This window comes from Mizuhopecten yessoensis, unplaced genomic scaffold (assembly GCF_002113885.1).
Source record: "Mizuhopecten yessoensis strain PY_sf001 unplaced genomic scaffold, ASM211388v2 scaffold10135, whole genome shotgun sequence".
Classification (NCBI taxonomy): Eukaryota; Metazoa; Mollusca; class Bivalvia; order Pectinida; family Pectinidae; genus Mizuhopecten; species Mizuhopecten yessoensis.
The window spans coordinates 157,330-173,318 of record NW_018408396.1 but is presented as its reverse complement, the minus strand read 5'-3'; the positions used below and the strand labels follow the sequence as shown (position 1 = coordinate 173,318).

The following is a 15,989-nucleotide window of genomic DNA, read 5'->3' as shown; positions in this document are numbered from 1 at the left end:
CCTCGGTCTTTTGGTTATTGAGATGAAGTCGTTTGAAGATGTGACCCCTGTGACCTTGGAAGTGGGTCAAGGTCATTCAATCGAACAAACTTGGGAGCCCTTTATCCCAGCATGGTACAGGCCCAATATCAGTACCCTCTGCCTTCTGGTTATTGAGAAGAAGTCGTTTGAAGATTGACCCTGTGACCTTGGAAGTGGGTCAAGGTCATTCATTTGAACAAACTTGGTAGCCCTTCATCCCAGCATGCTACTGGCCAAATATCATCAGCCTGGGCCTCTTGGTTATTCAGAAGAAATTGTATAAAGTAGAAAGTTGACAACGGACGGACGACGGACGGACGACAAACGCCGCACCATGCCACAAGCTCACTTGGCCCTTCGGGCCAGGTGAGCTAATAAATGAATGAACGAATTAATTCATTTGTATTTACATAGTTTCAGTTACATAAATTTTACAAGAACCTCACCTCACATTATAGAAAAGTGGCGTAATTCTCTACCTAATGAAGTGGTCCATTACTAATACCGCTTAGTTAGATGCGGGTGACGTCACCATGAGTTGATTATACTGTTATAGTCTCTACCGTTAACTTTGAAATAATCTCCATACAGTACAAATTTTATCCATTTGTATACTGACAATATTATCTTTATTCTGTAAATATATATGCGGTTATCTTATTCAAATGTTTTTTAATGCTATTTCGACTAATTTTGATTTCGCAAACTTAAGATTTTGTATATAGTTTTCTATTGCAAATTCGTTAACTCGAAAAAAACGTCCGTGCTCTATATAATAAGAACGTTTACAATACTTATTGGGGTAGCATAAGGCGTTTCCGTATCATTTACACATTATAAAGGTTTCAAACTACTCTATTGGCCCAAACATATTTGTCTGTGAATCTCTGCGACAGTTAGACCATGGCAAGACACATCCATTCATGGCCACATATACACCAATGGAAGTCATCGTCTGTAAACAGCCAATCGCAAATCCTATATTAAAATCAGCATCAGAATCCTTAAATGTTTCCGGAAGGAAGGAACCAGTCAGAACTATAATCTTGTCAAGTTGTTCCTTCGACAACATGTCTGCTGTTTCTAGCATTGTATCCGTACCATGCGTCACCAAAATCCTCTTTACTTCCGTCTCACGACACGCACCGGCAAGCTTCACCCTACAAAACAAACAGTTTGTTTAAAACACAATGATAACCTTTTTTCGCAAAATTGTTTTGCGTAGTTCTCTTTTGTGGATATCTTCACCAAAAATAGATAACGTGAACTTGTTTCTCATTTCCACCGAATCCGTGTGATGCGGAAAGGGAAGCTTTGTACTACGCGTGTTCTCCGGATATGACAGTATGAAGGTCACCCAGAAATTAGACACCCCAGCAGGTTCGGGGAAAGTAGAGGCCTTCTGTATCCCACTTCACTACGTAAAAGGCGACTTATGTGGGCCCCTGCAGAATCGGGATCTCTCTTTTGTTTCTTCTAATAAGGGGACATTAAAAATAACACAATTGATCTGCTTCCCCCATTGCAACATTTGGGATTTTGATATTTTCTCTTTACTTCCGGAAAACCTTTTTGTTTTGTTTCCTAGTACCTTGCTTGGCAATACCTCACTTTTGGCCTGAATGTTGAGCTTTCGACAAAGTGTGGTAGGCAATGGGTTCTGTCCCCAGGCCGAGATATACCAAAGTCAGTTGTTATTCTTTCTAAATGCAGCATTTAGTGTTATTGCGATAACTGGTTTACTCGTTGTAAGTGGTTTTTCAGTAAGGGGGCACTCTAAAGTCGACATCAGATCTACGCTATCGCAAAGAGGCAAATACATCAACATGCCCTGCTTCCTGAAAAGTTCCATCATTCTCTCAGTCCCTTTTATCGTCCTACTCTGTGCTATGATAGTCATTATTATTATCATATAACATTGATATCTAACCAAAATAAGGACATTGTAGCTTTAACATGCATAATATCTTAACATGCGTGCCTGCCTGAGTGTGCAGTACATGGATAATAGCACGTGTTCTGTAGACACATTTTTTCCAAATTGCAATCTTATGTGTTAAACCCTATAGCACCCCCAGACTAGTCCGTAATAATTGACACACTTTTTATGCAAATATGAAGGATTGTCTATTGATACAAATGTCGACAACGAACAGTTTCCTTTTTTTAAAAGGCGAAAGTCAGTTACTTCTGACTAACCTCAGACAATTTTCTATACCACTTGTTTTTGGCAAGCAGCGATTCGTCTGAAAAGTCAATGCTTTCCACGATTACCGGGCATTGAACCAAAGTCAACATCTGCGAAGAAAGTTCATTTCACCCAAACATTACACTCTTTACAAGGTCGATTACCCCAACCAACTACCTCTTGACGTATATCCTGGCTATCTAAACTACACCTATATCTCTACTCACCTGTTCTCGTGACGTATATCCTGGCTATATAACATACACCTATATTCATACTCATCTGTCCTCGTGGCGTATATCCTGGCTATCTAACCTCGACCTATCTCTCTACTCACCTGTCTCGTGAAGTATACCTTAGCTATATAACCTCCACTTATGTCTTTGCTCACCTGTCCTGGTCACATATATCCTGGCTATCTAACCTAACCTACACTTTCATATTGTAATCTACTCATCTGTACTCGTGACATATATCCTGGCTATCTAACATACACCTGTATATCTACTCACTTGTCCTCGTGACGTATATCCTGGCTATCTAACATACACCTATATATCTCCGCGCCTGTCCTCGTGACGTATATCATGGCTATCTAACCTCCACCTATATCTCTACTCAACTGTCCTCGTGACGTATATCCTGGTTATCTAACCTCCACCTATATATTTACTCACCTGTCCTCGTGACATATATCCTGGCTATCTAACCTACACTTATATATCTACTCACTTGTCCTCGTGACGTATATCCTGGCACCTATATCTCTACTCACCTGTCCTGGTCATATATCCTGGCTATCTAACCTAACCTACACTTTCATATTGTAATCTACTCATCTGTACTCGTGACATATATCCTGGCTATCTAACATACACCTGTATATCTACTCACCGGTCCTCGTGACATATATCCTGGCTATCTAACCTACACTTATATATCTACTCACTTGTCCTCGTGACGTATATCCTGGCTATCTAAACCCAACCTATATCTCTACTCACCTGTCCTCGTGACTTATGTCCTGGCTATCAAACCTACACCTTTATCTCTACTCACCTGTCCTCGTGACGTATGTCCTGGCTATCAAACCTACACCTTTATCTCTACTAGCCTGTCCTCGTGACGTATATCCTGGCTATCTAACCCCAACCTATATCTCTACTCACCTGTCCTCGTGACATATATCCTGGCTATCTAACCTACACCTTTATCTCTATTCACCTGTCTCGTGACGTATGTCCTGGCTATCTAAACTACACCTTTATCTCTACTCACCTGTCCTCGTGACGTATATCCTGGCTATCTAACCTACACCTTTATCTCTACTAACCTGTCCTCGTGACGTATATCCTAGTTATCTAAACTACACCTTTATCTCTACTCACCTGTCCTCGTGACGTATGTCCTGGCTATCTAACCTACACCTATATACCTACTCACTTGTCCTCGTGACGTATATCCTGGTAATCTAAACTACACCTACATATCTACTCGCCTGTCCTCGTGACGTATATCCTGGCCCCTATATCTCTACTCCCCGGTCCTCGTGACATATATCCTGGCTATCTAACATACACCTGTATATCTATTCACCTGTCCTCGTGACGTATATCCTGGTAATCTAAACTACACCTATATATCTACTCGCCTGTCCTCGTGACGTATATCCTGGCACCTATATCTCTACTCACCTGTCTCGTGACGTATGACCTGGCTATATAACCTACACCTATATCTCTACTCACCTGTCTCGTGACGTATATCCTGGCTATCTAACATACACCTGTATATCTACTCACCTGTCCTCGTGACGTATATCCTGGCTATCTAACCTAACCTACACTTTCATATCTTAATCTACTCACCTGTCTCGTGACGTATACCCTGGCTATCTAACCTCCACTTATGTCTAAACTCACCTGTCCTCTTGACGTATGTCCTGGCTATCTAACCTACACACGCTTTTCACTTCCACGGCTAAGGACGATTTCACGCGGTCAAGGACGCGCGAGACAGCAGGCTCACCTATCTCGAAGGCATAACCAAGGATAGTCTTTGGGTAGCATTTATCCAAAGTACCTGACAGAAATGAGAGACAATGAGAAAACATCAACTACGTAGTTGTATCAGTTAAGGTCCGTTGTGTGGGGCTTTTATGTTGTTTTGAAAGAGGTGCATGTCGCCCTAAAAACTCGACGATTAATTGTCCGATACGTATTACATCACCATATCGTTATAGATTCGTAAATTTATAGAATGTCAATGTCCTTAAAAATATTGTCATATACCCGTTGAGATTAAGTCCATTTTTGACAAATGCAATTAATTGTTCATGCAATACCTTGAAGGGGAGTATATGTATTTGTTTATACGTTATTTCAAAACAACTAGACGTGGAATTTCTTGCGTCGATAATGTGTATATATATATATAATGTATGCAATTCGTTTGTGAAAAATGCAGTAGAATTAATTTTTCGTCATATGTTTATATACAACAACAACAAGGTAAATTTTAATATTTAATATTTAACTCCGGGTTTAAATATTTCTGTGAGCAATCAGCTTTGTTTCAATAAATATCAACAATACGTATTACCAAGAAAACAACGACACCAGGTATAGCATCATGAATGCATGACTTTGAAAGCGTCTTACCAGAAAGAACAGCGTGAAATTCAGCCGCACATCGGTTCAACAATGTACACCCTTACGCACTGTGTTAAGTAGCTGAGTTGATATTTCATATAGGGAAAGGGCAATGTTAGTTATGATACGTCGACAGCTACGTCTTTAGATACACAGATTTGTGTAACAAGTGATACTGACCTCCTGTTTGTAGTACCAATATCTTATTTGACATCGTGTCAACACCTGGTCAGACCTCCTGCTAGATAGCGTGACCTCGCTCCTCTACTGTTACTACCACAGTATGATATCCCAATGTCACAAACGTTCGGCTGTAGGCGCACTGAGCCCAACCGTATCTTACAACAAGTAAACACTGTGAGCTTGACTATTTAACTTATGGGACGCATTGTATGGTATCATAGAGCCAGAGGTGAACATATTTGCTTGTAGCATATTTGTTGTTTAAATACATTAATTGCATTTTATTATTTGATGGTTTATTTATAAAAATAACCAAATTCTTTATTATCAATAACGATTTTAACGTAAAATATCACTTTATTAAAACTATCGAATTACCTTATCCTACAAATTAAAGTAAACACTAGTTAAAATACGGTAAACATCAAAATACTTGATTGTAACTTACAAAAAAGTATTCAATAAAAAGGAAATGTTAGCTGGGGTTTTTCATACAAAAACAAAAACTGAAATTATATGTTATTAATCAGCAAAATGTTAGCCGTCTGAGTGTTTTTAAAGGTCTTTAAACAAGAGTCCCAGAGGGCCTGTATCGCTCACATGTTTCTTTGGTTACATGAAACTGACATATAGGTTACTTCAGACCAAACTTGGTAACTAGAACACAAGACATTTAACATCTCTTAAACGCTTCTTAAGATATTGTTGTTTGAAATTTGAAATGTTAATTTTAAAGCTTTTAACCCGCGTTGACCTTTGACTCCGGCTAGCACTTAAAGTTGACATTTGACATCATTAGTGAAATATGGAACACGATTCAGTTAGTCTATACATAACATACCTAAGTATCATGACTCTAGACCAAATGGCTCTTAGGATATTGTTGTTTGACGTTTTTAACATATTTGACCCCTGTGACCTTAAAATTAGGTCAAGGTCATTTTAATGAGGAAACTGTATACCACTCCATCCCAGGTACCTACTGGCCAAATATCATGACACTGGGCCTTATGGAACTTGAGTAGAAGATTGTTGAAGCTTTTAACCCATGTTGACGTTTGACCCCCAGCTAACACTTAAAGTTAGCCTTTGACCTCATTACTGTAATTAGGAAAAGGATCCGCACTGCTGGTCTACATAACATACTTAATTATCATGACTCTAGTCCCAATGATTCTTAGGATATTATTGTTTGAAGTTTTTAACATATTTGACACCTGTGACCTTGAAACTAGGTCAATGTCATTTTAATGAGGAAACTTCATAGCACTTTACCCCTTATGGAACTAGAGAAGAATATTGTTAAAGCGTTTAACGCATGTTGACGTTTGACCCCCAACTAGCACTTAAAGTTGACCTTTGACCTCATTACTGAAATAAAGAGAAGAATTTGCACTGCTAGACTAAATTACATACCCAAGTATCATGACTCTAGTCCCAATGATTCTTAGGATATTGTTGTTTGAAGTTTTTTTGACACCTCTGACCTTGAAACTAGGTCAAGTCATTTTAATGGGGAAACTTTATAGCACGCAATCTCAGGTACCTACTGGCCAAATATCATGACCCTGGGCCTTTTGGAACCTGAGACGAATATTGTTAAAGCTTTTAACCCATGTTCTTGTTTGGCTCCCAGCTAGCACTTAAAGTTGACCTTTGAACTTATTACTGTAATTAGGAAAAGGATTTGCACTGCTGGACTACATAACATATTAACAAGTATCATGACTCTATTCCAAATGGTTCTTAGGATATTGTTGTTTGAAGTTTTTAACATATTTGACACCTGTGACCTTGAAACTAGGTCAATGTCCTTTTAATAAGGAAAATCTATAGCACTCAACCTAGGTATCTACTGGCCAAATAGTATGACCCCAGGTCCTCCAGTTCTTCAGAAGAAGTCGTTCACAAGAAAATGTTGACTGACGGACGACAGACGCCGCAGTACGGCATAAGCTCACATTGCCCTTCGGGCCAGGTGAGCTAATAACAGCTAAAGAAATACATAACTAAATAGCGCGGAGGTTGGGCTGTCGGTCCTCCATCCTTGACGCTCACTTTCGCTCTCTGCACCCCTGGAATATGTCATAGCAAAAAAGAAGGCACGAAGGTAGCTGTTTGATTGGTCTCAGGGGGAAAAACTGACCAATCGCTAGGCTGGTACCTGTCCTTTTGAAGATTTCTACCATTAAGTGACCGCGAAATTCTTTTGATGTATATCAAAGGATCGAACTAGTCTCCTCGTCTCATCTACAAAGTGGCGCACGCTGAGCCTTCAATTTTGCTGTGACATATTACAGGGGTGCAGAGAGCGGAAGTGAGCGTAACCCCTGGATATCGAGGATGGTGGTCCTCCATTAGCCTGTATCTAGCAGCTGTTATAGACCGTTAATGACGTCTAAAGTGGAAATGTTCTACTCCTGCGTTTAGGCTCGACCAAGCTGAAACATCCCAACCCTAGGTGACAAGTCTGGAAACATTTGGACATTTGTGTTGCCTCTGAAACGTCATGTTGGGGTTTGACTTGTCTAGTTGGAAAATAGCTCCCGCTCCATAACGCTGTAAAAAGGGACACCGACAGGTCCTGATATTTCATCTCAATAATGGGAAATTCTTGGCATTGCTAAACCTGGGTTTTGTAATAACATCTTTCAAATTTTACCCCATTCTACCACCAACTAAACGCAATCTTACAAACAGTGGTTTTCAAAGCTTTCTACAAACAGAGATCTTTACATTCTATTTTTTTATAGAGTCTATTTTAAACGTTTTTTATTGAATCTATTTTAGAATATTAAACTGTAATAGCTATAATATTAAAATTAAAAACAAACTACATTGTTCACATTAAAATATATTTTATTGGAAAAACAATAATACTGCAATACAATATAAAAGTACGTTACTACCATAAAGCTTATATTCGTGTCACAACTAAATAATATCCAGACCTATGACGCTATGTCACTGTGTATAGAAATCACTCAAAAGCAGGTTATAGTTATACGATGGAGTTGTAAGTGGATCACGGATTTTCAGGGCCAGAATGTTTCTGTATATAAGTATAAATATATAAACAATAAAATTCAGGCAACACACTTACTTTCGAGTAAAATATATAATCAAGATGTCCTTCCTTAACATTCTATCAATCTCGGGGGAAAACATCAGTAATATAAACATAGCTATACACAAACAACACCCATCACCAACCCCACCCCTCCAAAAAGTCAAGGCAGTGATTTGCTTGAGCTCCCTTCACATGTAACTACATTGTATATTACTTACTGGTAGGTTTATTTTTGCCAAACCTTCATATCATCAAAAAAAAAAAACAGAAAAATATTTACAATGAAAATTAGCTCAAAATCGATACGAAAATACTCGGCAAACAAACAGAAGACACGAAGGCATACACATCTTCTAGAAGTTAACAGTGTTCTACACCAAACAAATCATTCTTCATTTAAATACAAAATAAAAATAAAAATATACTGGAGATAACACTCAGTTCGTGAGAATTGGAATACCGATAGTTTCTTCAAATATTGGTTCAACAAAAAGGGGTGTTGAACAAAAAGAAACTAACTTCTATCAGTTAAGATCTGAATATTTCTGTTCCGTTGAACAGGGTAGTACACACGTCCGGCCAGGCTGTCTTACCCTGAGTGGAAAACAGCACGAAACATAATCGCGTGCTTCACCACATCCACGATATCCAGGGGTTACGCTCACTTTCGCTCTCTACACCCCTGTAATATGTCATAGCAAAATTAAAGGCTCGATGTGCGCCACCTTGTAGACTAGTTCAATCCTTTGATGTACATCAAAAGAATCTCGCGGTCACGTAACGGTAAAAATTGACAGGCTTTGAAGTCGGGCGTCTTTCCTTTGTAATCTTCAAAGGACAGGTATCAGCCTAGCGATTGGTCAGGTTTTTATTTACCTTAGACAGCTGTCTTCGTGCCTTCAATTTTGCTATGACATATTCCAGGGGTGTAGAGAGCAAAAGTGAGCGTATATACGTAATTTCTGGATATCGAGGATGGCCTCACCATAATGTTCAACATGTGTACATCGCACTGTAGTTTATAATATTTGTTAAAGAATAAAAATAGCAGTTAGATGTATTTCAACATATCAATAATTAAAAAAGCACCACTAATATCAAAATGTATACATTATAACAAAATCGTTATTACCAACATATCCAACACTCTTACCCCGAGTGGATATCGTGCACGAAACATAAACGCGTTAATACCTAAAAGTTCAACAGTTTGCGCCGCACTCTAGTTTATAATATTTATTTAATTCTTTTTTTTCCCCAAAAAAAAATGTTTTTAGCAGTTAACTGCATTTCAACAGATAAATTATAATAATAGTATCGCCAATACCAATTATCGATGAAAACATTTTAGGAAAATGATGAAAATGTCACTGTCTGCAACTGGTATGTAGCAAAATGTACTGCTTTCTTGTATAAACGATCCTAGTTTAACTACATGATCACAATACATATCCAATATCACTCTCTCTCTCTATTTAAGTATGACGTCACGACACCTAGTCAATACCACCCTGTGTATTTTATTGAGACGTCACAAACCCAGTTAATGTATTTGTCACATGCGTTTGGCTGAAGGCTGTAATGTGATGTCAAGTGGACCTAACAATTTCCAGTGGAAAAAACATGAAATATCTCAATTACAGATATTTATGTCGTCATCTCCTTACAATAGCCTGTACTAACGGAGTCCTTGCCAACACTGAAACTTTCCGAAGTCGACAGTGTATTAACGGAGTGACGGGACTCAGTGTACGTCCTACTTCCGCCCAGGATAGGTAAACAACATTGCCCGTTCTGTATGAGGTTAGACAAGTTAGGATTCCTTATAAGGTATATCACTGGATTGATGGCGGAATTCAACCAGGACAGCATAGCGAGTGACGGGTGGGCCAGGATCACTCCATTCTCCTTCTTTAGTGTCCACATAAACATTTCGTTCATGCAAAGTGGCAACTGACATACGAAGTGTGTAAACACAAGAAACAGCACCGTCATGGCATGTTCCGTTTCTGAAAAACTCCTGATCTGATCATTTGTTCCAAAACTGGATGTCGAATTCATCTTTATTTTTGCTGAGATAATGATAATCTTGATGCAGCTGAACAGTGCCAATGTGAATGGGATAAGCCGACATACCGACGTTTGATACGATATCCAGACTCCCCGATTAGAAGAATAGATGCAGTGCTCAATAACATACTCTTGTGTCATGTCCGCATGTTCTCCATAAGGGATCGTTTCTTCACCAGATATGACATACCATGGAACGGCGCCTACTAATGACACAATGATAGATGACAGAAGAAATAGATACACTGTTTTGTTGCGCGGACCAGTCCATGAAAAATCTCGAAGGGATAGGTAGCGTACAACAACTACAAATGTCATACACAGCGCCCCAAATGTACGGCAAAACGACGAGAAGAAGGCGGTGATGTAACTGAACCGGTCATCGAAGACCCAGTTACCCAAACAGGATGATATCAACTGTGCAAGCACGCAGGTGACTGCTAATAGTAAATCGTTACCGCAAGTGGCAGCAACAATTGTGTTAGTGGCAACATGGAGATATTCGTTTTTCCACAGAAAGACCAATATCCCAGAATTAACGCAAATATTTGTGAAAAAGATCATGGCAAGGCTTATTGAGATGGTGATATTTCCCGCCAAAAGGGGAGTGCTATTTGTCTGAGAGAATGTGGTGTTCTGCATTGTCATCCTTGGAGAATATGGACCTCAGCTTTCGATGGAAAATGCTATAAAGAGAAGAATAACACATTAAAGATACATTTTTGATCTGGGTTTCAGGTAATGTTGATTTGAATTCACTTAAGAGATAGAGCAATTTTGTAACAATACCTTTCGAGAAATAAAAAAAAAATCGTCAGAAACAAAATTATTTCTTGACCTTGTAAAATTAACCCTATCGGTTTTTTTTATATATATTTTTTCCTTTATCACATAATCGGCCTGTTATCCAGTGAATTCGCCCGTGTAATATTTTTACGTATGTCACTAGTGTGATATACCCTTGAGCGTTTTTCATTGGCTTTTCCAGTCAGAAATCGATTGTGACATCATGATATAGACAATGTCGTGACGGCATAAATTGTGAATGGCGCAACAAAATGGCTGTCTCCGTTTGAGTTATGTAATAAAAAGTATCTTAAATTTGTTTTCATTTCATGTGAGCTTTTATAAAACTCATCTAGAAGTTTTAATTTTGGCTCGCCATGGCTTGCAAAAATATAAACTCCTAAGACTCGTTTCATAAATTCTCATGTGAAATGAAAACTCATTAAAGATCCTATATTCATCATATATCACACCTTAAACATTAAAGCCATAACTTATGTGGTTATCTTACCTACCTTTCAAATGGTTTACTACACTAAAAATGACTAATTCAAATTAATGGGTTATGAAGAAAGAACTTCAAGGTTTAAGTAACCCTGTGATTGCTCCCGGTAGATAACGAAAAGGGGGTAGTAGTTCGGAATGATATGGAGAGACAGTATTCCCTATCAAATGTAACGATTAAACAAGAGGCCCTGAGGGCATGTATCGCTTACCTGGAAATGTTAGAAAAGTTGAAGTTATAATAGCCGGATCATGCTGGTAGTGTATTACATGGTTAGTCAGGGGTTATATTTATATGCAATTTGACAAAATCCTGTCATTCCTAAAGTAAATGGAGGATTTCGATTAATGTGGTAGGTTTCCCCTATAGGGCCCCGCCACTTTGCCCCAGGGGGATCAGACCCATCGTTGATACAAAATGATGTCCCCTTCACCCAATGATGCTTTAGACCAAATATGGACATAATCCTGTCATTCCTACAGAAGAAGGATATCAAAGCTATTCCTCTATATCCCTTGTTGGGCCCGTCTCTCTGCCCCAAGGGGGGCAAGACCCACCGTTTCATTCAAACTTTAATCAAATCTTGTCATTCCTACAGAGGTAGAAGGATTTTGTAGAATTTGCTATGTTTCCCCTATTGGGCCCCGCTCCTCAGGCCCCAGGTGGTTCAAGCCCACCATTTATACAAAATTGATTTTCCTTCCAAATAGGATGCTACTGTTCAAATTTGGTCAAAATACCTTCATCCCAACGGAAGAAGAAGGATATTAAAGCTATTCCTCTATATCCATTATTGGGCCCCGCCTCTCTGCCCCCCAGGGGGGGTCAGACCCACCGTTTATACAAAATTGGTTCCTCTTCACCCAAGGGTGCTGCATACCAAATTTGGACAAAATCCTGTCATTCCTACAGAAACAGAAGGATTTTGAAGAATTTGCTATGTTTCCCCTATTGGGCCCCGTTCCTCTGCTCCAAGGGGTGCCACAACCACCATTTATACAAAATTGAGTCCCCTTTACCAAATGATGCTCCAGACTAAATTAGAATAAAATCCCTCAATCCTTACAGTAGAAGAAGGATTTTAAAGGGGTTACCTCTATTTCCCCTATTCAGCCCGACTATCTGTTCCCAGGAGGGGGGGGGGGGCACACCCATCGTTTGAACAAAATTGAGTCCCCTTGGCATAAGGATGCTCCAGACTAAATTTAGTCAAAAACCATTAGGCCGTTCAGGACTATAAGCGTTTTAAAGGAAAAGTTGACGGACGGACGACGGACGCTGTGCCATGGCATAAGCTCACTTGCCATTTGGGCAGGTGAGCTAAAAAAAGGAATAGGGACCCTTGATCTACCTATAAATCTTCCGCTGAGTTAAAGTCACCATATGTAGACGTATACAGTTCATCAGTGTAAAAATTTCAAGACAGCAAAAATAACGAACAACTATAGACAAGACTATACCAATACAAATATCATAATATACCTTACCCGACGACTGGCTATTCAGGTGAAACACGGGTTCAAAACTGGACTTAGCTGTATGAATTATGTGTCCAAGTCTCCTGATACGACGGCCGACAGAAAATGCCGGTTTGTGACAAGTACGAAACAGATATACTGTAAGACGCTGCAAAACAGGATGTGATAATGACGTTTTGTCGACCACGGTATCAACATCAAGGCTTGGGTACAAACAATGACAAACACAGAGGCGTATCTAAATTAAAAGTACAATATTTGTGCCATAAGTTCCCGATATTGACTATGAACAATAACAAGTTATTTGCAAACTCTAAATGACATTTTTATTGACAAATCATCAAATTTTAGCAATTCATTACCGGGACATAGAATAGAGTTGAGCACACAATCAGAGTTTGAGCATAAAAACGGTTTCATCAAGGCGGTCTCTGGATGTTTTAATGTTTGCCTTTAATAAAGTGATTTAAGAGATAACAGGTGATATATCTGCCGTTTGTTTTGGGAAAATATATTGTATTGCTGGTCCTAGCTTTAGTACAAGGGTCCAAGCACTGACCCTTGACGATCACCTGCGTGAAAAAGTACCCCAAACCATTCGTCATTCCTAAGTCTGTCAACATGATTGTTAACGGTTCGACAAGGTTTTTTTAATTCATTTCACTTCTTCATTGTGTTAACAAGCCAAAGAAACAACCCTTCAAACAGTCGTGATAGAAAACTTCTGATATAAAATACATAAGGTTTACACCATATATTTTATCAACCATTACTGTGGGTCTTTTCAATTGATTTGCGATTGATTTTTCAATTGATTTGCGATTGAATGAAGCGTATGAACCTAAGTCAAGTGAGAGCAAAACCACTAATGTGATTTGTACATTGGTATTTTTCTCGTTAGCGAAGGATATATATGGCTGAATAGTGTCGTCAGAAGTCCAATGTGTTAGTTGCAGTGGATGTGGAAATTTAAAGTCAAATAAAATGTTGTACATATGATCATGTCATTCAACATGTTTTACTGATGCAACTTAGTCAACAATTGCCTGTGCATAGGTATCTACAGTTTTGAATGTGAGTAAAACGTGTTCTAGTTCCATCCCACGCGCTAGGAGGATAGGGATTATAAAATGAAATGATATTGACATTCCCTTTACTTGACAGATTTTTTGTGATAGTTATGGAGCTAACGACACATAGCATAGTAACCGATGAAAGTTGTTGTAAATATGACAGTTTATCGTGTGAAAAGCGCAGAGCGTATAATCAAGCTGTCAAAAGCAAGTCACCTGACGACTGGTACCGATACAGAAACATCAAAAGCAAGTCACCTGACGACTGGGACCGATACAGAAACATCAAAAGCAAGTCACCTGACGACTGGGACCGATACAGAAACATCAAAAGCAAGTCACCTGAAGACTGCGACCGATACAAAAACATCAAAAGCAAGTCACCTGACGACAGGGATCGATACAGAAACATCAAAAGCAAGTCACCTGAAAACTGGGACCGATACAGAAACATCAAAAGCAAGTCACCTGAAGACTGGGACCGATACAGAAACATCAAAAGCAAGATGCAAAAGGAAACTAGGAAAGCTCATAGCTCATATTTGTATACTGTGATTAGCCCGGAAGCTAAAGAAAACCCTAAAAAGTTCTGGAGCTACGCCAAAAGTAAAAAAGTGTACGTCCTACTTCCGCCCAGGATAGGTAAACAACATTGCCCGTTCTGTATGAGGTTAGACAAGTTAGGATTCCTTATAAGGGATATCACTGGATTGATGGCGGAATTCAACCAGGACAGCATAGCGAGTGACGGGTGGGCCAGGATCACTCCATTCTCCTTCTTTAGTGTCCACATAAACATTTCGTTCATGCAAAGTGGCAACTGACATACGAAGTGTGTAAACACAAGAAACAGCACCGTCATGTCATGTTCCGTTTCTGGAAAACTCCTGATCTGATCATTTGTTCCAAAACTGGATGTCGAATTCATCTTTATTTTTGCTGAGATAATGATAATCTTGATGCAGCTGAACAGTGCCAATGTGAATGGGATAAGCCGACATACCGACGTTTGATACGATATCCAGACTCCCCGATTAGAAGAATAGATGCAGTGCTCAATAACATACTCTTGTGTCATGTCCGCATGTTCTCCATAAGGGATCGTTTCTTCACCAGATATGACATACCATGGAACGGCGCCTACTAATGACACAATGATAGATGACAGAAGAAATAGATACACTGTTTTGTTGCGCGGACCAGTCCATGAAAAATCTCGAAGGGATAGGTAGCGTACAACAACTACAAATGTCATACACAGCGCCCCAAATGTACGGCAAAACGACGAGAAGAAGGCGGTGATGTAACTGAACCGGTCATCGAAGACCCAGTTACCCAAACAGGATGATATCAACTGTGCAAGCACGCAGGTGACTGCTAATAGTAAATCGTTACCGCAAGTGGCAGCAACAATTGTGTTAGTGGCAACATGGAGATATTCGTTTTTCCACAGAAAGACCAATATCCCAGAATTAACGCAAATATTTGTGAAAAAGATCTTATTTTTTTTGTAATATTTTTACGTATGACACTAGTGTGATATACCCTTGAGCGTTTTTCATTGGCTGTTCCAGTCAGAAATCGATTGTGACATCATGATATAGACAATGTCGTGACGTCATAAATTGTGAATGACGCAACAAAATGGCTGTCTCCGTTTGAGTTATGTAATAAAAAGTATCTTTTTTTTTTTCATTTCATATGAGCTTTTATAAAACTCATCTAGAAGTTTTAATTTTGGCTCGCCATGGCTCGCAAAAATATAAACTCCTAAGACTCGTTTTATAAATTCTCATATGAAATGAAAACTCATTAAAGATCCTATATTTATGATATATCACACCTTAAACATTAAAGCCATAACTTATGTGGTTATCTTACCTACCTTTCAAATGGTTTACTACACTAAAAATGACTAATTCAAATTAATGGGTTATGAAGAAAGAACTTCAAGGTTTAAGTAA

At 39.0% G+C, this 15,989-nt stretch overlaps 1 protein-coding gene across 1 annotated transcript; it reads right to left on the bottom strand.

Annotated features, from left to right (window-relative positions):
• Positions 1-494: 494 nt before the first annotated feature.
• On the bottom strand, positions 495-5,126 carry LOC110459616. Its single transcript, XM_021511963.1, has 3 exons — positions 5,041-5,126; positions 4,132-4,291; positions 495-1,181 (listed from the first exon to the last, which is right to left on the bottom strand). Exons 1-3 carry the CDS (start codon positions 5,072-5,074, stop codon positions 872-874), a joined length of 504 nt encoding a protein of 167 aa, XP_021367638.1. The 5' UTR covers positions 5,075-5,126; the 3' UTR covers positions 495-871.
• Between the last annotated feature and the right edge of the window lie 10,863 nt (positions 5,127-15,989).